The sequence below is a fragment of the Notolepis coatsorum genome, assembly GCF_963971535.1.
Source record: "Notolepis coatsorum genome assembly, chromosome: 6".
NCBI classification, from domain to species: domain Eukaryota; kingdom Metazoa; phylum Chordata; class Actinopteri; order Aulopiformes; family Paralepididae; genus Notolepis; species Notolepis coatsorum.
Genome location: NC_140170.1, coordinates 15865247 through 15888615, shown reverse-complemented (window position 1 = coordinate 15888615; position 23369 = coordinate 15865247). Strand labels below are relative to the sequence as shown.

Below are 23369 nucleotides of genomic sequence, written 5' to 3'. Positions count from 1 at the left end.
CCCATCAAGAGTGTGTTAGGGGTGACTGGGTCGACATCTGCTACATCACTTGAGACGTAACCGAGGGGCTTTGAGTTCAATACTCCCTCGATCTCCGTGAGGACTGTCATCAGGACTTCTTCCGCCACGGTCTGGGCCCCAAGCACGGCGTACAGGGCTGTCTTTATTGAACGTACTTCTCGTTCCCAAGTTCCACCGAAGTGAGGTGCATTCGGGGGATTAAACTGGAAGTCAATCTGGTATGGAGCGAGGTGGGTCTTAAGTTCTGGGCCCATAGCTTGGAAGCTCTCTCTCAGCTGTCATAGGGAATAGCACTGCACAAGACCGTAGCAGACTACAAAGAGTGACACGTTCAGCCGAACGCACAATTGGAGGGGGGCTTCCCACCCTCCAGAACATTTACAACAAGCGGTGCAAGGGGAAGGCTAAGAGAATTATTAAGGACTCGAGCCACCCGAACAACTGCCTCTTTGAACTGCTGCGGTCAGGCAAGCGATACCGGAGTCTTAAGGCGAACACAGAAAGACTCAGAAGAAGCTTCTATCCCCAGGCCATCAGGCTGCTAAACGAACAATAAACACTATGCAACAACCATCAAATGCACACAGCACACACACCCACACGCACACACTCACTCAAACAAACAACACACTGCAGCACCCACTCTCCACACTTTAGATCACACAAACACACTTTACACTTTATATTTATTGATAAAGGATTTGCACTACAACTCGTACACCTACTGTGAATTGTACCTAAATTACACCTCGTCCCATTTCTGCCTTGCACTATATAGTATTGTATATTAGTACACTGCACAGTATTGTATATTGTATGGTAACTACGTCTATTCTGCATCGAACATTGTACATATGTCTAAACTGAACACTGTGACCTCATTTTTTTTACTTCTAATTTTACTATGTTATTTTATTTCATACTTATCTTGTCTTGCACAGTCTCCGGAGCGTAACAGTAAGAAGCATTTTGTATAAAAGTATTCTGTACTTCTGTATGACAAATATTAAAGAAACTTGAAACTTGAACTTGAGCTCTCTTTCTCCGCCTTTGAAGTTTGTCCCGTGATCAGACAATAATATAGACGGTTTGCCTTTCCGCGATGTGAATCTTCGGAAGGCCATAAGGAATGAGTCTGTGCTCATGGTTGGAAGGAGTTCTATGTGCATCGCTCGGGTGGTCATGCATTTGAATACAATACCCCACCGCTTCTCGGTCCCTCTTCCTTTCTTTACATACAGCGGGCCGAAACAGTCCATACCGGTGGAGTGAAAAGGCTTGTCGCCGAGTCGGAGGCGACAGGAAGGTAGGTCAGCCATCCGGGGTATACTGGGCTGTGCTCGCCATTTACGACAGTCTAGACAAGTCCGCTGGAAATGTCGTACTGCTTCTCTCCCTTGCAGTATCCAATAACGACGTCTGATCTCCGCGAAGACTCTCTCTGCCCCGGCGTGATGCACATCCTCGTCGTATTTCTTTATGATCAGCTCTGTGACCTTGTGTCGGCTGTTTAAGACTATCGGGTACTTGACGTCATCCGGTAAGTCTGGAGCTCTCCGCAGACGACCACCCACTCTGCTGAGACCATGGGCGTCGCTCTCGGGGGCTAGGTGGAGCAATCTGCTGTCTGACGGGACGGGCTTTGCTCCCTGTAGACAGTCTAGCTCATCAGGAAACGAGTCTCTCTGGGCTCGCTGTAGGAGAAGAAGTTCTGCTTCTTCGTAGTTAGCTGCAGTAATGTCAGTAGTGAGCTGAACCTCTGGGTGGTGCCACAGGAATGTCTTTAGCTGCGCACTCTCAAGTGTGAGGCAATCGTCTATGTCGGGGTCTGTGGAGACGAGTGTGGTCAATCCACAGAACATAGATTTCTTGTTCTCTGCCTCCTCTTTACTCGCTTCCCGTGGGGTGGGTGTAGGCCACTCTTCTTCCGGGAGCTTGAGGAACTCTGGCCCGTCACTGTATAGATTGTGACGGGTGAGGTCATCCAGGGACATTCCCCGGGTGATGACGTCAGCTGGGTTGTGTTTTGTGTCCACATACCTCCAGCTTGCGGCTTCTGTTAAATCTTGGATCTCTGTGACTCTGACTCCCACGAAGACCTTGTATCTACACGAATCAGACCGGATCCATGTGAGTACTGTCGTGGAGTCTGACCACAAGATTGTTCTTTGCACCGGGATGGTGAGTTCACGTTGGATTAACGTGGCGAGTTGCGCTCCTGCTAGGGCTGCGCAGAGCTCTAGACGCGGGATAGATTGTTGCTTGCGTGGGGCTATTCTTGAGCGAGCCAGGATGAAAGCAGTATGTATTTCTCCTCCCTCCTCTCGGGCACGCAAGTAGGCCACCGAACCGTAGGCTACTTCGGAGGCGTCGCTGAAGACGTGCAGGTCCATCTGGCACGTCTCCGGCCTCACTGTGGGTGGGAAGTAGCTGCGGCGTATGTTGACACCTGGGAGTGAGCTGAGTTCTGTCTCCCACTCCATGTGGAGGCAAGGTGTTCGGGTATGGGGTCGTCCCAGCCCTGGTCCTTGTCCCATAACGCTCTTACAATCATCTTTGCCCTGGTGGTGTAAGGTAGAATACATCCCAACGGGTCATATTGTCTGGCGAGTGTTCTGTATACACTCCGTCTTGTGGTCGGTAGTGCAGTCGACCTTCCCTGCTCCTTGGTCAGGGGTGTGTGTTTATAATGGAGCGAGTCTGTTTTGAAGCGCCAGACTAGTCCTAATGTCATTTCTTGGGCTTCTCCTGGGATGGTCGCCATCCAGGTCTCGCTGCTTGCTGCCTTGTCCTCGGGAGAGGCTGCGCAATACTTGAGGGTCGCTGCTGGCCCACTGCCTGAGATCAAAGCCGCCTTTGATCAGGGAGGCGCGGAGCTTGAGTAGAAGGGCCTCGGCTTCTTCTGGCGTCGAGACGCTTTGCAGACAGTTGTCCACGTAGAAACTATTTCCTACACTTTGTCGGACCTCTTCATCAGCTGCTGGGTCCTCTGCGACGTGTTTTTGCAGTGCAAACGTAGCACAGCATGGGCTGCATGTGGTTCCGAAAGGGAGGACTTCCCATTGATAGATGGCTGGTTGCTCATCCCCGATCCTCTCTCTCCATAGGAACTGCAGCAGGGGCTTGTCCTCCTCCACTAGTCTCACCTGCAGGAACATCCCTTTGATGTCGCCGCTGATGGCCACCTTGTCTTGGCGGAAACGTAGTAACACGCCTAGTAGAGAGGGGCCGAGTGTTGGGCCGGGCAAGAGCTCTTTATTCAGATTTTGTGATCCGATCTGGTAGCTGCAGTTGAACACAATACGATCCTTGCCGTTGTGGTGGACTTTGTGGTGCGGCACGTACCATGATTCGGTCGTCTGATCGGCCTCTTTAATGTCAATTTTCTTTGTGTCCCGCTGTGATTAGCTTGTCAATCTCAGTGCGGTACACAGTCTCTTGAGCGGGGTCTCTGGCTAGGCGCCGCTCTGTGTTCAATAGATACCGCTCCGTCGCTTCTTTTGGGGCGTGGAAGGTAGGCATACCCTCTCGCCTCAGGAGTGGAGTTGCGTCATCACTCCGTTGACTTTGACTCTCTTTGTCCCCCGCTCGAGGAGGGCTATAGCATAAATGTCTTCCTTGGAACGAATGTCTTTCTTTTCGTTCTTAAAGGGCATTGTCTCTAGTGTCCATAGCCTCTCTACATGCTGTAGGAGGGTGGTGTCTTCTGTCACTCTGGAGTGGAGGCAGCTAGTGGCTGCTGTTCGGTTAAGAGACCTGGCGAGGGGGCCTTGTAGTGTCCATCCTAGGCGGGTCTCGACTGCTGCAGGACAGCCTCTGGGCCCTGTGTGGACCCGGTCCATCGGGACGATGAGGTCTGCATGGTCGGAGCCTATCAGCAGGGTCGGGGTGGCACCGTCTATGAGCGGTATAGGTAGTTGACGCAGGTGCACATATTTATCCATCAGCTTGGCGATGGGGTAGGTGTACTGCGACAGGCCTATTTCTTGGCTGGTGAAAGCGTTAGTGATCCTATACCGTCTCTCTGGCTGCCCGCTTGCTGCGATAGTGAAGGAGACATTCTCGCCCTTTATCGTCTTTAGATCTCTTCTTATTGTCCGAATCGTCATCTGGTCTTCGCTCCCCCGCAGCCCCAGCTGGGCCGCAGCGGACGCGAGGAGAAGGGTCTTCTCTGACCCGTCGTCAAGGACGGCGTAAGTGTCCATGACCTTGTCTAGGTAACTCAATGTTACGCGGACCACCTTTAGGAGCACCCGGGCGCCCCCGCTGCTGGCGGGGTCAATGTACATATCACTTGCCTTTGTGCTGCTTGAGGGTGCAGGCTTTCTTCTGTTACTGTCGTGTAGGACGTCTAAGTGGGCTCCGTCACACCGACTACACCTCTTCTTTAAGCGGCAATCAGCTGCCATGTGACTGCGCGCACATCGGTAACGGCGTCGGTTGGACTTTATCCATTGACTCACCTCGTCGGTGGTCATCTTCTTGAACGTGTCACAGTGTGACAGCCAGTGTTCCTTTTCGCAGTACGGGCACACCATCTTCCACTTCTCTTTCATCGAGGGGGTACTGTGGTTCTTGTTGCTCGGTACTGATTCTGATTGGTGCATGACGGTCACCAATCTGCGGCCATCGTTTGCTCTCCTAGGTCCCTCTGGAGCTTGGTGTGCTCCGCATGAACGTATCCAACCGTAGGCTGTTGACTTCTCTCGCCAGGAAGTCGGCTAGGTCTAGGAGGGATGGCTCGGGACCGTTAGGATCACGGTGGTCTCCTTGCCGCCTGAAGCGCTCTTGTCGGGCGGGCGGAAGCTTCTCTAAAATCCTCTCGACATTAGCGTTCGCGTACAGTAAGTGCATACCCTTTTCCTTTTGCGCCCCCAGCATCCCTACCAGGGATTGTACCCTGATAGACAGGTCATCCAGTGAGCGATTGTCTGTGGCTGGGGGTAGACGGTCAATATGCCCTATCTCCTGTATTACGTAGTCCCATATGCGTCCATATCTTTGGTCGAGTGCTGCTAGAGCCGCGGTGTATGGGGTAGTAGAGGTGGCATATGCCAGCGCTATATTGTGCGCTCGGGGCACCTTGAGGTGCTCCAGTAGGATAGCATATCTGTACGGTTCATCAGCCACATCGGACATCATTGTCTCTAAGCACATTCGTAGCTCTGTGTACTGTGCTCTGTTCTCATGTGTGAAGTCCGGGAACGTCGGTGTGCCAATGTACGATGCCATGGATGGCTGGCACATCGGTGAGCGTTGGAAGAGAGGCCTCCTAGGCGAGTCTCCTCTTACGTGTCTTGGTGGGCTGGTACCTGCTGGGTACCATGGCCCGCGTACCCAGGTGCTGTTCCTCCGGGCTGGTCGTGCGTCAAGCTCACCCGTGAATTGAGTCGGGGGTCTGTAGCGCAGAGCCGCGGGGGTAAAGCCTGGGCTGTACTGGACCTCCTGGTCCTGTGGAGTACTGTGCTGCTGTTGGGCTTGACTCTCCTCCTCTCCCTCTTCTTCTTCCTCTGGCAGGTCATCTAGATCCTGTAGTCGTCTATTTAGCCTCTCCGCGGTATAGACCGTTTCTTCCCTGTAGCTGGGTCTCGCTTGGACCGGTCGGGGAAGGGGTTCAGAGAGGGGTATAGGCTCTCTCTGGTGGTCGGGCTCAGGGTCGCTTGATCGGGTAGGGGAGGGTGCCCTTGACCCTTGTCTTGACGAGGCCCTGGAGCCCCGTGCGGAGGGAGGGGGGGTTGCCCTGGTAATCAGCTGCTCCATTATCTGCGCTTGTAATCGGTCGCGCTCGGCTTCGCGCTTGGTGAGAGCGAGGTCGCGCTCTGCTTCTCTTTGGGCACCGGCAGCGGCGCGCTGGGCTTCGGCGGCGGCGCGCTGGGCTTCGGCCCGGTCTCTTCCCATATTCTCTTCCGTCTGAAGGCGTCTAATCTCTAGACGTATACGGTCTTCGTCACTCCGTTGCTGCGCTTGAAGGCGTTCTCTTTCCATGGAAGAATGTTCGCGCTCCCTAAGCGTCTGTGCTTGGAGTCGATCGCGCTCGGTTGAGGCTGCCAGGCTGGCGAGGAAGGCCTGTGCCAGCATCTTGTCCGCCTCGCTGGGGGAAGACGCTGGTTGAGGTGATCCGCTCCTGGTAGTACTCGTTGGAGATCCGTTCTCCTGTGGCGAGTCAAGGAGATCCATCTCCGGGGTGCTCGTCCCTTCTTGTAGTGGGTCGAGTGAGGGGTACAATTCCCTGACTGTATTGATAAGTATGGTATCATTAAACCACTACCGTCTTATGTACATTCCTACTGGCCATACAGTACACAGGTATCTAATGATGAACACTTCCCCACAATGACTCGGTTCCACACAAAGCTGTATTTAAGTATTTATTAGCAGCAAAAGGTACATAATATACTTTACTTTACTTCACTTTGAATGCGCTTATAAGGCAAAGGAATGTGCGTAGGCAAATCAATAACGAATGTCCATTCTCATATTACGCAGGAGATAATCATACAACCTGAATCTTAGGGAATTATATCTATGGTACACTAGTAATATAGCGGGAGATACTGGTAGGGTCCCCCCGGTTGTAAGCCAGCAAGGGTAGAGGATCTGTCGGTAGTAGAGTCTGGGTCAACGATGATAAGGAGACTCCGAGTACAGGAGACGGTGCAATAAGATCTTGATCCACAGACAAATACAGCTGTTCTCCGTAGCATGTAGCTCCACATGGAAGAAAGCTAGCCGGCCTCAGACTTCTGAGAGGCAGACTCGACGTGGCTCCTCACAGGTTAAATCCCACACACTTGTGGGTGTCGGCGATTCTCCGCTCCATTAATTACAGGACCAAAAGCAAATATAATCCAGCCGAAAAGGGCTATGCAGTCGTCGGTAGGTTATCCAGTGTACATAATCCACACGGTCCTCGTCTAGGGCCCCTCGGGTGAAAGCGCCATGGTAAGCAGCCTAGCCTGGATAAGCACTCTAGCTGATACGAGGAAACGTTGGTGATGCTGGTCACTGTAGAACTTTAGCCGCACGATACACTATACACAAATAGACTATTACTGACTTAATAGAATAGGTCGAACTCGACGGTACAGCGTTAAACTCTGACACTTCAGTTATTAATTCGCACGCGGTCTCAATGCTCTATTTGGGGCCAAACAGGCCATACTTCACCGCACGTCGTATCGTGGGTGAGGCTTCAACTTTAGTTACTAAGACTTCTGACTAAGTGCTTCTGTATTCACCTGCGCCGTATTTATACGCTTAGGTGAATAAACTAGTACCAGCTTTATTCCTGTCTCATATCCTTGCGCAGTACCGTTCATGTCCAGGCATGTCCCCGGCGGTGACTTTGAACCCGACATTGAAGGTATGGCCATGGCGCCTGTGGACCGCTGTCCAATAGGAGAATGAAATATTATGGTCTGTACTAGGCTAAAGGGATATTCCGTGTATATGTACAAGGAATATACAAGGGATATCAAACGATATACAAATACTATGCAATATATATCAATCAATAAATATATATATTCGGTTTAATCTGATCCTTTGTAACACTAACCATCGGCATTCGTTGCAATCTGAAAGGTTAAAGTGATTTTTTAGAACGGCTCTAATGCTACGAGACACTTGATATATATACGAGGCTCGGATCTCTTGAGGCTTTATAATACAAAGACCACACTTATATTTGACCAATACATAGCTTTATTCAACAGCCTCTGGGGGGGGTAGTGTTTCTCAGGATTTAATTGCGAGTGTTTTTTTTCTCAGACAAAGAAGCTTAATTTGTAATTATATGATCGATCTTTGTGATCCATTTTTGTTGGTTTGAGATTAATTTGATGAGTTAATGGGCCAACATCAGTCGTCCAGTTTGTTTTTCGGTGTTCAATTGTGTACATCTGAATGTTGTGTCGCTTAAATTGAATTGAGGCTATCGAGGCGAATGACGCACAACCTTGTAAAGCTGTTCGTACCTCTTTGGATTCTTGCCGTTGACTGTTCTGTGTTCTGCTGGGTGGACCACGGGCCAAATATCAACAGTGTTACTTCAGCTCCTGGCAACAGAGCCGTCTTTGTCCTGGATTCTCCAGTGGTGGTAAAGTGACTGAAGCTCACGGTGCCCCTCTCTCTCTCCCCTGCAGTACCGAGTGGTCGTGCCCAAGCTGGGAACGGACCTGCTGCTGTCGGACCTCTGCAGCGCCTTGGCCCCGCTGTGTGGCATCCCTCCGGAGAACGTAAGAACACAACCCCTCTCTGCCGGCAGAACCAAGGCCATTATAATACACCATCACCATCCCAACAAAATAATCATAATCACGATTATCTTTGATTTGATATTGAAATCACAATTTATTTACGATTACTCATTGATTTGAGAACACAATGTGACGATTTACCACCGCGGCTGTGCAGGAAGGGTGCTCTGCAGTTACAAGACTAAATGAGAGCACAATGATGTTTCTTTTCTCTCCGTTTAAATCGTAATTTAACCTGATTACTCACCCACTCCGAACCACTAGTCATTCTCTCTGTTGGTGTTTACTTATGTACGGTAATAATCATATCTTTCAGAAACATATTATGTCAATGCTCATAATTTGTCATTTTCATATAAAGAGAGTTTCTATATTTTCTTTTGACATGTGACTTGTCTCTGCAGATGTTTATAACCACACCATGTGACTTGTCTCCAGATGTTTATAATCACACCATGTGACTTGTCTCTGCAGATGTTTATAACCACACCATGTGACTTGTCTCCAGATGTTTATAACCACACCATGTGACTTGTCTCTGCAGATGTTTATAACCACACCATGTGACTTGTCTCTCAGATGGTGGTGGCAGATGTTTATAACCACAGGTTCCATAAGATCTACCGACGGGACGACGGCCTGAACCAGATCATGGAGAAGGACGACATCTTTGTGTAAGTCGTCTCATTTCTGACGCCATGTTGGACCCAGTTGTTGGGTTTCACTACAACCGTCTCCAATCCATAAAATATGGCTGTTTTTAATCTACTGTCCCCGGACATCCCTAAATCTGCTTTGTACCGTCCCAGACACAATTATTATCCTCCCTGAGACACTCTTAACACTTTGGATGCCACGCCAGTGTTTTTCCTTTTTACCCCCTTGATGCCCAAACCCACTCCAATGTTAACTTAATATCGCCTAATCTATGTTTTAAATTATGGCTATGTGTCTAATCTGCCCGTCGCTTATCAAAGACTCATTTTCCAGTCAACATTGTCAAAGCAGATTGTTTTTTTTATTTCCGTTTGATAGCATTTTGAAAATCACTCGTTTTTGCGGAAAAAACTACCCATTCTATGATAATCGCCTTTTACTGGAATATTCCAGAACGTTGTCATTTGTCGGCCTATTTATGAATCGTTTTCAAATAAACGCTAGATGATCGATAGTATATGTGTGCGCACGCACGCTCGTGCCGCGCGCTGATAATCGCTGCTCTTATTTCCTGATGGCTTTTACAGTGAAACAGCAATATCACATATAGGGGAAACGCTTATATATCCGTGAAAACGAGTCTGATTATCCTAAGACTGATAACATAGATTCCTTACCTGACATCAGATGGTATCCAAATGGTATATTCCAATTCCTGATCACCATTCGAAAAAAATCGATAATTGTATTGATCAACGGTGTATACAGTAGAACACATGATTCCCCGCGGCTCCAGAATGAACTCTGGTAACCCCGGCTGCATCAGTGAGACGTAAAATGTGGAGTCAGAAATCCGTTCTCCCATTCACTTTCATTGAGTCCAATCCAAAAGTGTGATTTACCATCTGGGAGACGATAGGGGCGTTTTTTTCACATCTGAGAGCCTGGGGTGACTGGATATCCAACGGTAGGCTCGCTTGATGCAATATGATTTCAGATCGCTAATAATTTTTTTTTAAATAAAACTCAGAGAAATCTCGTGATGGGCATTCAAGAAATCTCGGGCGTGGCATCCAAAGTGTTAATGAGACGCCCCTACTCTGTGTTGATGCCGTCTGTAGATATGGGGTCCAGGACTGTGATTAGATGAAGCCCCTACTCTGTGTGTGTGTGTGTTGATGCTGTCTGTACAGATACGAGGTCAGATGACATCAACGTTTAGTTTACCGCGAAACGAAACCTATGAAGTCGCCGCACGTTCACATCAACGCTTCCCTAGGATTTGACTTGATTCAACAACAAAGCAGTCGGGGCGATGGCAGGCCGAAAACGGTCGCCAGTGTTGTTACACTTTACAAAGCTAGACGCAGACAACGCTCGCTGCAATATTATATATTATATACAGTATATATTAACATATATATCTTTTTTATGTTTTAAAATAGTACACTCATTTGAGTAGTGGAAAAGGGGTAGGATTAAATAAGTGTATACGTCTTCCTACTCCTTTTCGAACATGTAAATTGAGTTGTGTTTTGCTTTTGTTTAGTTGTTTTGTTTGTATTCATTTGCATGTTCGAAATAAAGATTTCAAATAAAAAACATTGTTCAAAATAAATAATAATGATAATAATTTATTTGAAGTTTGGAATTATTTTTTTATTATTATTATTTTCACAACAGAGGTAGGTAGATTACATTTTTAGAGACTAAAGTACAGAAACAAGTACCGTTGGGTACCGGTGTCGTTTCACAGGTATCGGTTAAAATGTGAAAGGTACCCAATTCTACAGGACTGTGATTAGACGAAGCCCTTACTGTGTGTGTGTGTGTGTGTGTGTGTGTGCGTGTGCGTGTGTGTGTGTATATATATAGATATGAGGTCCAGGAGGAGGACAGTGAGCGGATGAACCTGCCAGTCTACTTCAGGGAGCGCCACTCCAAGCACAGCGGCGGCTCCACGGGCACCATGCTGTTCGGCCAGCCGCTGCTCATCACCGTGCCCAGACACCGGCTCATGGCGGACGTCCTGTACGAGAAGGTCCTGGAGAGGATCGGGTGAGTGCTCCCTGTTCGGCCAGCCGCTGCTCATCACCGTGAATGCCCGATTTAAAATGGCTCTCTCCTCTTTGTATACCTTTGTCCCCACAAGTATTCTGCCAGGGAACTTATGGACACGACAATAGTAGTAGTTATAAGGTGTTTGATCATTGTGTCGTTGTACATATTGTGTATTCAACGTTAGAAGCTAACGTAGCTTAGCTTAGCCGGCATGAATGCCCGATTTTTAAATGGTTCTCTCCTCTTTGTATAACTTTGTCCTCACAAGTATTCTGCCAGGGAACTTATGCACACAGCTTGTAACGTTAGTTAGCTCATAGCTACCGTGGTAGCCAGTTTCTGGAGACAGGAGACACACACACCACGAACGGGGCTACCGTGGACACGATAGCTATGAGCTAACTAACATTACAAGCTCAAACACCTTATAACTACTACTATTGTCGTGTCCATAACAGGGCTCTACAGTGCGACCATATTGCTTGCATATGCCCCTAAAAATAGTTGTGTGCGAACGTCAAAAGTCAATTAGGCGCACGGTGTGCGACTGCAGATTACAGCCTTCAGTCGTACTTTTTATTTCTCCGCTGAGAATCGTTAAAAAACTACAAGTCCCACATTGCACTCAAGCCAACGGTCCAATCACAGTAGAGTGAAGTGACTGGTTTCATGGGAAATAAAGCAAATGACCAATCGGAAGCTCTCATTTTTCTTGTTTACTTCCTGAAACTCCGCCGTTGCGATCAGGGCTCTCGTTTTCCGAGACACTAACTTATTATAGTCTCTCTCTTACCAATAGCAATAGATTTTAGAACACCTAGATTTATCGATAGCAATATTAATATAACGTTAATGCAACAAAACGAATGCCTTGCTTTGTTAATCATAACGTTGATGCAGTAGCGTATGTCGGTGTGTTGGCTGTGACGGACATGACAATAACATAACGTGTACACATTAAAATTGCGATAATCTATTCTAACATTTTCAAATCGATGCAGTTGAATTTCCCCCTTAGGATCGATGCATTGTTACACCCCTACACCAAAGTCACTGGCCCACTGTGTATCTGTGTGTATAATAACTTGGCTAGCGTTATCAACAGCAGAGATGGGCTAGGGTCCAGCTGCAGCACCGGACGGCTGGAGTGCAAGCGGTGTGATGTAATTGGCAGACTCTACTGTCAATCAATGGTCTACCTGACACGCAAACTCATAAACAATGTTTCTGTACTGGAGGTGTACAGTATTTCAATAGGCAACACTGAAAGGATTATTTTTCTAGAAGAGCAACACAGCCAAAACATAGGCATTGTATGCATAAAAGGGGCAAAAGCTAAAGTTAAGTGACTGAACCTTTTGTAGCAGTAGTTTGATTTGATAGTTTATTTGATAGGGACAGCACATGTACATCAAGTACAAAATACAAAATGTAAACATGCAGGGTTGTAGCAAGAGCTAATTTACACACATGCACGCACAGTACAAATATACATTTATTTTTGAAAAAAAAACTGTTACTTGAAATATTTTCACTGTGCTCCTAAATATTTTTGGGTGCTCCTAAATTTTTTCATTTAGGAGCACATGTGCTCCTTGGGAAAAAGGTTAGCGTAGAGCCCTGCATAAGTTCCCTGGCAGAATACTTGTGGGGACAAATGTATACAAAGAGGAGAGAACCATTTTAAATCGGGCATTCATGCCGGCTAACAAGCTAGATGTTGCGGGATGTTGTTAGCACAATAGCTACCAAGCTAAGCTACGTTAGCTTCTAACGTTGTATACACAATATGTACAACGACACAATGATTTACATTATTACAAATATGGTAACGTGGTTGTGGCTTTTACAAATAGTGGTTAGCTTTAGAGATGGATGGCTATGAAATCACGGAGCAATAGTTAGTGAAACAGATACATTTTCATTCATCACTCCTCGGCTAGTAGTAGCAAGGCTCTCTGCTTCTGCCACTAGCTGTGTGTGACTCTCAGAGCCCCTCGCTGCCCTGCACCTGAAGTGACGTCACGGCCCTGCTAGCGTCTGATAAGCTTTTAGATTTGCTCGTACATGTTATTCGTGCGTGGACCTTTTTAACCCTTTCTGAGTGGCATTTCCGCCGTCAAATGGAAAAAAATAAATAATTAATTTAGATACCAATGATGTAAACTACCCATAACTGCAGAGTAGGGTTTAACCTGCAAGTTGGCCTTTAAAGTGCTTGATTTTTTTACAAAAAAAGTCTAGGCCTGGAATTCCTTAAACAGCCCAAGGTGCTTAAAAAGTCCTTGAAATTCAAATCAACCATTCACATTCAAAGTTTTGTTCATCCATAATAAAAAATTTCTGAATCAAGAAATAGATTTTTTTTCATCTGAAGTGTAATTAATTGTCGGAAATTGGTTTTTAAGCCATAAATATTGAGTTAAAATGTTTTCCAATAAAAAAAACAGAAAGGGGCGGGGGGTCGTTTATGATTCCTTGATTGTCACTAACGGCTTTCTTTAGTACGACATCATACATTGATCGGATAGATTGCAATGAAATAAATAGACAATCGAGCTGGAATTAACGTTAGATTCCTCTTACCTGTGGCCGATGCGTCTGGTGAAAAATAAATTCCAATTGTTTGATGTCGATCTGCTATATCCATTTTCCGTTTGTATGACGCAATAAACGGCGAAAGCATATTGATTCTTGCGTCTCGAAAGCCATCCCATGCATTCGAGTGTGTATCTTGATCCACGTTACAAGATATCTCTGCCGGAGGATTTTCCCCGATGCACAGAGCGCCACATCCAGTTTAGAGTGGAGTGCAACTCGCCCGAAATCCATCAGGCGGCGGTATTGAGGCGTTGAAATATCAGACAGGGTCCAGCTGGCTCCCGGAGCCTTCCTGGATGAATTATGAATGCCAATAGCGAATAAAGGAAATAACTATCATAAAAACGAGTAAACTCGTTGTTGGTAGGGATGCCCCGATCACGTTTTTTGTCACCGATCGTCTATGAGCCATATCGGCCGATACCGATCGTTTTTGGTTTTATAATTTATATATATTTTTTTAAATATATAAAAAAAAAAATTATATAAAATATATATAATTATACTTGTAGTTGTATTATCTGCGAGACATCGCCACCACGCAACAAGTCAAAATGCTCGCTATCTGCAAACAGCTCCACTGTGTGTGTATACTCTGCTTTGGTCAGGTTAGTTGTAACGTTATTTTAGCTTCGTATTAACGTTAGATACTGTACAAAATAAACGTCTTTCCGGTGTTTTATTTTGAAACCCCTGACCGGAAGTATTTATGATGCTTCGCTATCTGCTTGTGTATTCCGGTTCCGTGTTTGTTCAGTTGGTGTCTGTAGATTGTTGGTGAACAACTAACTAACTTTAGGTTGATTGATTGATTTGATTTTTATTGTGGAGTAAAAGACAGCATCCAAGGGATAAAAACATGAGAAAGTGCAAGCACTTATTTCCATCATGGTCCCTGATTTTGGACATGGACAGACATCATAAAAACATAGAGCATCATAATAAAACATAGAGCATCATAATAAAACATAGAGCATCATAATAAAACATAGATCATCATAATAAAACATAGCAACCCCATAAAACACTCCCTACCCTCTCCTTCCTAGACGTGGCTATTCTATACTTCACTGGCTAGCCATTTCTTTGTGGCACGTCTAAAACGTCCCCCCTCTTCGATGTTTTTCAGGGCCACTGGAAGCTTGTTCCACTCCAGTGCTGCAGATAAAATATAAAGTATTTGTGCCCATTAGGGAGTTAAATTTAGTTTTAACGTTAGCTAGCAGCAGGGATGGACGCCGTTGTGCAAATGCAGGCAGCTACAGGCACTCGAGGAAGAGCTGCTGAATTTAATCGGCAGGAGAGAGAGCGCTCGTCAAAGCCGGCTGTGGTGCGGTCGTATAGGCACGAGAAGTGCAGCTCGAACTACCTGTTGTTGTATTAAATTAATTGATTGCTGTTTAACTTGTACGTGTCCAGTCCTTCGAACTGCCCCACCGTTCATTGTAAACAATGATGCATGTAATTATATTAACCTTACTGTGTTGTTGTAGCTATGTTAATAAATTCTGAATGGCATTAACGTTAGCTGGCTGGCTACAACGAATTCTCACAAGCTGGCATCGTAAAATATCAACACCAGCCATGGGAACACTGTTTACTAAATTGTGGAGGCTTTTAATCGTCAAGGTAAGAGGATTTGAAGGCGTATGCTATGGAAGTCCCCTGCGGCTCCACTCTGTTGAAATGTACATAATATAGGATAACCACCGCTTAATTCGTGATTTTCTATTGGTTTGTCATGACAAACCAATTACATAATCCAACATATGTGTAAGAAACTAACATATTCCAGTTAACGGTATATTTTTTTAATGATTCGTTACGGCGAAATCAATACTTCCATTTGTATAAATTATGTTAACTCGAGGATAGATTTCCTGCCTGCCTGACCAATATTATTCTATGACAGCCCCGCCCCCATTCACTAACCAACCAATCAGCGCAACGGTTGTTCAGATTAGATTTGGGTGAAAGGTACGCGTGAGAAGTCAGCGAGTGAGAACTCCGCTGGAATTGGATCATGTTTTCCGCGCCTGTCTTCGATCGGTTTTCACGATCTGCGAAAATAAAGCATTATCGGAATTCACAGATCTCATATTTATACTGGATATCGGCCGATACCGATCGCTGGCCGATTGATCGGGGCATCCCTAGTTGTTGGCGTTATTCGATTGGCGGGCAATAACGAGTAAACTCGTTTTTGGCGCAAGATGTGTTGAATGCCCTTTTTAAAATGAAAAAATGGTGAAAAGTACTTGAAAGTCCTTGCATTTAATTCTGTCTGTGGGAACCCTGGGATAAAAGCGTTCAGCTAAATGACTAAATGTAAAAAACCTAACTTACTCTCTGGGCACCATGGTAGTATTAATATGTACAGTGATGCAGGTATAAAGACACTATGGTAGTATTAATATGTACAGTGATACAGGTATAAAGACACTATGGTAGTATTAATATGTACAGTGATACAGGTATAAAGACACTATGGTAGTATTAATATGTACAGTGATACAGGTATAAATACACTGTGGTAGTATTAATATGTACAGTGATGCAGGTATAAAGACACTATGGTAGTATTAATATGTACAGTGATACAGGTTAGGGATGCTCGATATTGGCTTTTTTACCGATACCGATATTCCGATATTGTCCAACACTTAATTTCCGATACCGATATCAACCGATACCGATATATGCAGGGTTTCCCCCCCAAAAAAACTGAATAATTTCAGGTAACTAATAATTTCACTGGATGCATTCAAAAGGCTTTCTAAATGTAAGCATTATCTGTGCAAAATATGATCATTAAAAAAGTAAAAATTAACATTACATATCTCTTGTTGTTGAATTAAACCAACATGCATACTTTTGACAATAAATAAAATAAGAATTGGTTCTTACTTGCTTGCCTGGGTAAATAAAGGTTAAATAATTTTTTTACCGATATTTTCCGATATCACATTTTACTGCCGATATCGGCCGATAATATCGGACATCCCTACCAAAAACATTAAAAAATAATAATAATTAAATAAAAACCTACTCTCTTACCTGTGTGCCTCCCCTCCCCTCCCCTCCCCTCCCCTCCCCTCCCCTCCCCTCCCCTCTCCTCTCCTCTCCTCTCCCCTCCTCTCCTCTCCTCTCCTCTCCCCTCCTATCTCCTCTCCCCTCATCTCCTCTCTCCTCTCCTCTCCTCTCCTCTCCTCCTTTCCTCCTCTCCTCCTATCTCCTCTCCTCTCCCCTCATCTCTCCTCTCCTCTCCTCTCCTCTCCTCTCCTCTCCCCTCCCCTCCTCTCCTCTCCTCTCCTCTCCTCTCCTCTCCTCCTTTCCTCCTCTCCTCCTATCTCCTCTCCTCTCCCCTCATCTCCTCTCTCCTCTCCTCTCCTCTCCTCTCCTCTCCTCTCCTCTCCTCTCCTCTCCTCTCCTCTCCTCTCCTCTCCTCTCCTCTCCTCTCCTCTCCCCTCCCCTCCCCTCCCCTCCCCTCCTCTCCTCTCCTCTCCTCTCCTCTCCTCTCCTCTCCTCTCCTCTCCCCTCCCCTCCCCTCCTCTCCCCTCCCCTCCTATCTCCTCTCCCCTCATCTCCTCTCTCCTCTCCTCCCCTCCTATCTCCTCTCCCCTCCTATCTCCTCTCCCCTCCTCTCCTCTCCTCTCCTCTCCTCCCCTCCTATCTCCTCTCATCTCTCTCCTCTCCTCTCCTCTCCTCCGCTCTCCTCTCCTCCTCTCCCCTCCCCTCCCCTCTCCTCTCCTCTCCTCTCCTCCCCTCCTATCTCCTCTCATCTCCTCTCCTCTCCTCCTATCTCCTCTCCCCTCATCTCCTCTCTCCTCTCCTCTCTTCTCCTCTCCTCCCCTCCCATCCTATCTCCTCTCCCCTCCTCTCCTCTCCCCCCTCCTATCTCCTCTCCCCTCATCTCTCTCCTCTCCTCTCCTCCCCTCCTCTCTCCTCTCCTCTCCTCCCCTCCTATCTCCTCTCCCCTCATCTCCTCTCTCCTCTCCTCTCTTCTCCTCTCCTCCTCTCCTCCCCTCCTATCTCCTCTCCCCTCATCTCCCCTCTCCTCTCCTCTCCTCTCCTCTCCTCTCCTCTCCTCTCCTCTCCCCTCCCCTCCCCTCCCCTCTCCTCTCCTCTCCTCTCCTCTCCTCCTCTCCTCTCCCCTCCCCTCCTATCTCCTCTCCTCCCCTCCTATCTCCTCTCATCTCCTCTCCTCTCCTCCTATCTCCTCTCCCCTCATCTCCTCTCTCCTCTCCTCCCCTCCCCTCCTATCTCCTCCTCTCCCCCCTCCTATCTCCTCTCCCCTCATCTCTCTCCTCTCCTCCCCTCCTCTCTCCTCTCCTCTCCTCCCCTCCTATCTCCTCTCCCCTCATCTCCTCTCTCCTCTCCTCCTCTCCTCTCCTCTCCTCCGCTCTCCTCTCCTCCCCTCCCCTCCCCTCCCCTCCCCTCCCCTCTCCTCCCCTCCTCTCCCCTCTCCTCCTCTCCTCTCCTCTCCTCCCCTCCTATCTCCTCTCATCTCCTCTCCTCTCCTCCTATCTCCTCTCCTCTCCCCTCATCTCCTCTCTCCTCTCCTCCCCTCCCCTCCTATCTCCTCTCCCCTCATCTCTCTCCTCTCCTCTCCCCCCTCCTATCTCCTCTCCCCTCATCTCTCTCCTCCCCTCCTCTCTTCTCTCCTCTCCTCCCCTCCTATCTCCTCTCCTCTCCTCCGCTCTCCTCTCCTCCCCTCTCCTCTCCTCTCCCCTCCCCCCCAGGCGCTACGTGAAGCGTTCCCAGAGCCCCTGTAGCGAGAGCAGCAGGGCCTCGGCCTCCGCCACGCTGGCCAGCACCAGCTCCGGCTCCAGCTCCGGCTCCGGCCAGGCGGCAGAGCGCCCCAGGACGTCCTCCACGCACCACGCCGGCCTGAGCCCCCTGTCGGACGGGGCATCCTGCAGCGCCAGCTCCAGCAACGGCAGCAGCAGCCACTCTGGGACCTGCAACGGACCCAACGGCCTGGGTGAGGGTGAGACGGGGGGCACTGTTCTTTATGACGAGGTTAGCTAACGGCCTGTGAGAGGGTGAGACACTGTTCTTTATGACGAGGTTAGCTAACGGCCTGTGAGAGGGTGAGACACTGTTCTTTATGACGAGGTTAGCTAACGGCCTGTGAGAGGGTGAGAGACACTGTTCTTTATGACGAGGTTAGCTAACGGCCTGTGAGAGGGTGAGACACTGTTCTTTATGACGAGGTTAGCTAACGGCCTGTGAGAGGGTGAGATACACTGTTCTTTATGACAAGGTTAGCCAACGGCCTGTGAGAGGGTGAGACACTGTTCTTTATGACGAGGTTAGCTAACGGCCTGTGAGAGGGTGAGAGACACTGTTCTTTATGACGAGGTTAGCCAACGGCCTGTGAGAGGGTGAGAGACACTGTTCTTTATGACGAGGTTAGCTAACGGCCTGTGAGAGGGTGAGACACTGTTCTTTATGACGAGGTTAGCTAACGGCCTGTGAGAGGGTGAGACGAGGGGCACTGTTCTTTATGACGAGGTTAGCTAACGGCCTGTGAGAGGGTGAGACGAGGGGCACTGTTCTTTATGACGAGGTTAGCTAACGGCCTGTGAGAGGGTGAGACGAGGGACACTGTTCTTTATGACGAGGTTAGCTAACGGCCTGTGAGAGGGTGAGACACTGTTCTTTATGACGAGGTTAGCTAACGGCCTGTGAGAGGGTGAGAGACACTGTTCTTTATGACGAGGTTAGCTAACGGCCTGTGAGAGGATGAGACGAGGGACACTGTTCTTTATGACGAGGTTAGCTAACGGCCTGTGAGAGGGTGAGACACTGTTCTTTATGACGAGGTTAGCTAACGGCCTGTGAGAGGGTGAGACACTGTTCTTTATGACGAGGTTAGCTAACGGCCTGTGAGAGGGTGAGACACTGTTCTTTATGACGAGGTTAGCTAACGGCCTGTGAGAGGGTGAGACACTGTTCTTTATGACGAGGTTAGCTAACGGCCTGTGAGAGGGTGAGACACTGTTCTTTATGACGAGGTTAGCTAACGGCCTGTGAGAGGGTGAGACGAGGGACACTGTTCTTTATGACGAGGTTAGCTAACGGCCTGTGAGAGGGTGAGAGACTGTTCTTTATGACGAGGTTAGTTAACGGCCTGTGAGAGGGTGAGACGAGGGACACTGTTCTTTATGACGAGGTTAGCTAACGGCCTGTGAGAGGGTGAGACACTATTCTTTATGACGAGGTTAGCTAACGGCCTGTGAGAGGGTGAGACGAGACACACTGTTCTTTATGACGAGGTTAGCTAACGGCCTGTGAGAGGGTGAGACACACTGTTCTTTATGACGAGGTTAGCTAACGGCCTGTGAGAGGGTGAGACACTGTTCTTTATGACGAGGTTAGCTAACGGCCTGTGAGAGGGTGAGACACTGTTCTTTATGACGAGGTTAGCTAACGGCCTGTGAGAGGGTGAGACACTGTTCTTTATGACGAGGTTAGCTAACGGCCTGTGAGAGGGTGAGACACTGTTCTTTATGACGAGGTTAGCTAACGGCCTGTGAGAGGGTGAGACACTGTTCTTTATGACGAGGTTAGCTAACGGCCTGTGAGAGGGTGAGACACTGTTCTTTATGACGAGGTTAGCTAACGGCCTGTGAGAGGGTGAGACACTGTTCTTTATGACGAGGTTAGCTAACGGCCTGTGAGAGGGTGAGACACTGTTCTTTATGACGAGGTTAGCTAACGGCCTGTGAGAGGGTGAGACACTGTTCTTTATGACGAGGTTAGCTAACGGCCTGTGAGAGGGTGAGACACTGTTCTTTATGACGAGGTTAGCTAACGGCCTGTGAGAGGGTGAGATACACTGTTCTTTATGACAAGGTTAGCCAACGGCCTGTGAGAGGGTGAGACACTGTTCTTTATGACGAGGTTAGCTAACGGCCTGTGAGAGGGTGAGAGACACTGTTCTTTATGACGAGGTTAGCCAACGGCCTGTGAGAGGGTGAGAGACACTGTTCTTTATGACGAGGTTAGCTAACGGCCTGTGAGAGGGTGAGACACTGTTCTTTATGACAAGGTTAGCTAACGGCCTGTGAGAGGGTGAGACGAGGGGCACTGTTCTTTATGACGAGGTTAGCTAACGGCCTGTGAGAGGGTGAGACGAGGGGCACTGTTCTTTATGACGAGGTTAGCTAACGGCCTGTGAGAGGGTGAGACGAGGGACACTGTTCTTTATGACGAGGTTAGCTAACGGCCTGTGAGAGGGTGAGACACTGTTCTTTATGACGAGGTTAGCTAACGGCCTGTGAGAGGGTGAGAGACACTGTTCTTTATGACGAGGTTAGCTAACGGCCTGTGAGAGGATGAGACGAGGGACACTGTTCTTTATGACGAGGTTAGCTAACGGCCTGTGAGAGGGTGAGACACTGTTCTTTATGACGAGGTTAGCTAACGGCCTGTGAGAGGGTGAGACACTGTTCTTTATGACGAGGTTAGCTAACGGCCTGTGAGAGGGTGAGACACTGTTCTTTATGACGAGGTTAGCTAACGGCCTGTGAGAGGGTGAGACACTGTTCTTTATGACGAGGTTAGCTAACGGCCTGTGAGAGGGTGAGACACTGTTCTTTATGACGAGGTTAGCTAACGGCCTGTGAGAGGGTGAGACGAGGGACACTGTTCTTTATGACGAGGTTAGCTAACGGCCTGTGAGAGGGTGAGAGACTGTTCTTTATGACGAGGTTAGTTAACGGCCTGTGAGAGGGTGAGACGAGGGACACTGTTCTTTATGACGAGGTTAGCTAACGGCCTGTGAGAGGGTGAGACACTATTCTTTATGACGAGGTTAGCTAACGGCCTGTGAGAGGGTGAGACGAGACACACTGTTCTTTATGACGAGGTTAGCTAACGGCCTGTGAGAGGGTGAGACACACTGTTCTTTATGACGAGGTTAGCTAACGGCCTGTGAGAGGGTGAGACACTGTTCTTTATGACGAGGTTAGCTAACGGCCTGTGAGAGGGTGAGACACTGTTCTTTATGACGAGGTTAGCTAACGGCCTGTGAGAGGGTGAGACACTGTTCTTTATGACGAGGTTAGCTAACGGCCTGTGAGAGGGTGAGACACTGTTCTTTATGACGAGGTTAGCTAACGGCCTGTGAGAGGGTGAGACACTGTTCTTTATGACGAGGTTAGCTAACGGCCTGTGAGAGGGTGAGACACTGTTCTTTATGACGAGGTTAGCTAACGGCCTGTGAGAGGGTGAGACACTGTTCTTTATGACGAGGTTAGCTAACGGCCTGTGAGAGGGTGAGACACTGTTCTTTATGACGAGGTTAGCTAACGGCCTGTGAGAGGGTGAGAGACACTGTTCTTTATGACGAGGTTAGCTAACGGCCTGTGAGAGGGTGAGACACTGTTCTTTATGACGAGGTTAGCTAACGGCCTGTGAGAGGGTGAGACACTGTTCTTTATGACGAGGTTAGCTAACGGCCTGTGAGAGGGTGAGACACTGTTCTTTATGACGAGGTTAGCTAACGGCCTGTGAGAGGGTGAGACACTGTTCTTTATGACGAGGTTAGCTAACGGCCTGTGAGAGGGTGAGACGAGACACACTGTTCTTTATGACGAGGTTAGCTAACGGCCTGTGAGAGGGTGAGACACTGTTCTTTATGACGAGGTTAGCTAACGGCCTGTGAGAGGGTGAGAGACACTGTTCTTTATGACGAGGTTAGCTAACGGCCTGTGAGAGGGTGAGAGACTGTTCTTTATGACGAGGTTAGCTAACGGCCTGTGAGAGGGTGAGACACTGTTCTTTATGACGAGGTTAGCTAACGGCCTGTGAGAGGGTGAGACACTGTTCTTTATGACGAGGTTAGCTAACGTCCTGTGAGAGGGTGAGACACTGTTCTTTATGACGAGGTTAGTTAACGGCCTGTGAGAGGGTGAGACACTGTTCTTTATGACGAGGTTAGCTAACGGCCTGTGAGAGGGTGAGACACTGTTCTTTATGACGAGGTTAGCTAACGGCCTGTGAGAGGGTGAGACACTGTTCTTTATGACGAGGTTAGCTAACGGCCTGTGAGAGGGTGAGACGAGACACACTGTTCTTTATGACAAGGTTAGCTAACGGCCTGTGAGAGGGTGAGACACTGTTCTTTATGACGAGGTTAGCTAACGGCCTGTGAGAGGGTGAGACACTGTTCTTTATGACGAGGTTAGCTAACGGCCTGTGAGAGGGTGAGACACTGTTCTTTATGACGAGGTTAGCTAACGGCCTGTGAGAGGGTGAGAGACACTGTTCTTTATGACGAGGTTAGCCAACGGCCTGTGAGAGGGTGAGACACTGTTCTTTATGACGAGGTTAGCTAACGGCCTGTGAGAGGGTGAGACACTGTTCTTTATGACGAGGTTAGCTAACGGCCTGTGAGAGGGTGAGACACTGTTCTTTATGACGAGGTTAGCTAACGGCCTGTGAGAGGGTGAGAGACACTGTTCTTTATGACGAGGTTAGCTAACGGCCTGTGAGAGGGTGAGAGACTGTTCTTTATGACGAGGTTAGCTAACGGCCTGTGAGAGGGTGAGACACACTGTTCTTTATGACGAGGTTAGCTAACGGCCTGTGAGAGGGTGAGAGACTGTTCTTTATGACGAGGTTAGCTAACGGCCTGTGAGAGGGTGAGACACACTGTTCTTTATGACGAGGTTAGCTAACGGCCTGTGAGAGGGTGAGACACACTGTTCTTTATGACGAGGTTAGCTAACGGCCTGTGAGAGGGTGAGACACTGTTCTTTA

The 23369-nt window shown here is 48.1% G+C and overlaps 1 protein-coding gene across 2 annotated transcripts in view; it reads left to right on the top strand.

The window, feature by feature from the left end:
* Nucleotides 1–23369, top strand: part of usp4 (ubiquitin specific peptidase 4 (proto-oncogene)) — a gene marked incomplete at its 5' end in the record, with an annotated part of 114958 nt that overhangs the window by 50055 nt on the left and 41534 nt on the right. Inside the window, 4 exons of one of the 2 annotated variants that reach the window (XM_084317440.1) lie at nucleotides 8166–8258; nucleotides 8859–8953; nucleotides 10812–10994; nucleotides 18341–18582. In XM_084317440.1, the coding sequence (XP_084173566.1) occupies nucleotides 8166–8258; nucleotides 8859–8953; nucleotides 10812–10994; nucleotides 18341–18582 (613 nt within the window). Of the gene's footprint in view, nucleotides 1–8165; nucleotides 8259–8858; nucleotides 8954–10811; nucleotides 10995–18340; nucleotides 18589–23369 lie in introns of both variants that reach the window. The other variant, XM_084317439.1, reaches the window with a different exon arrangement.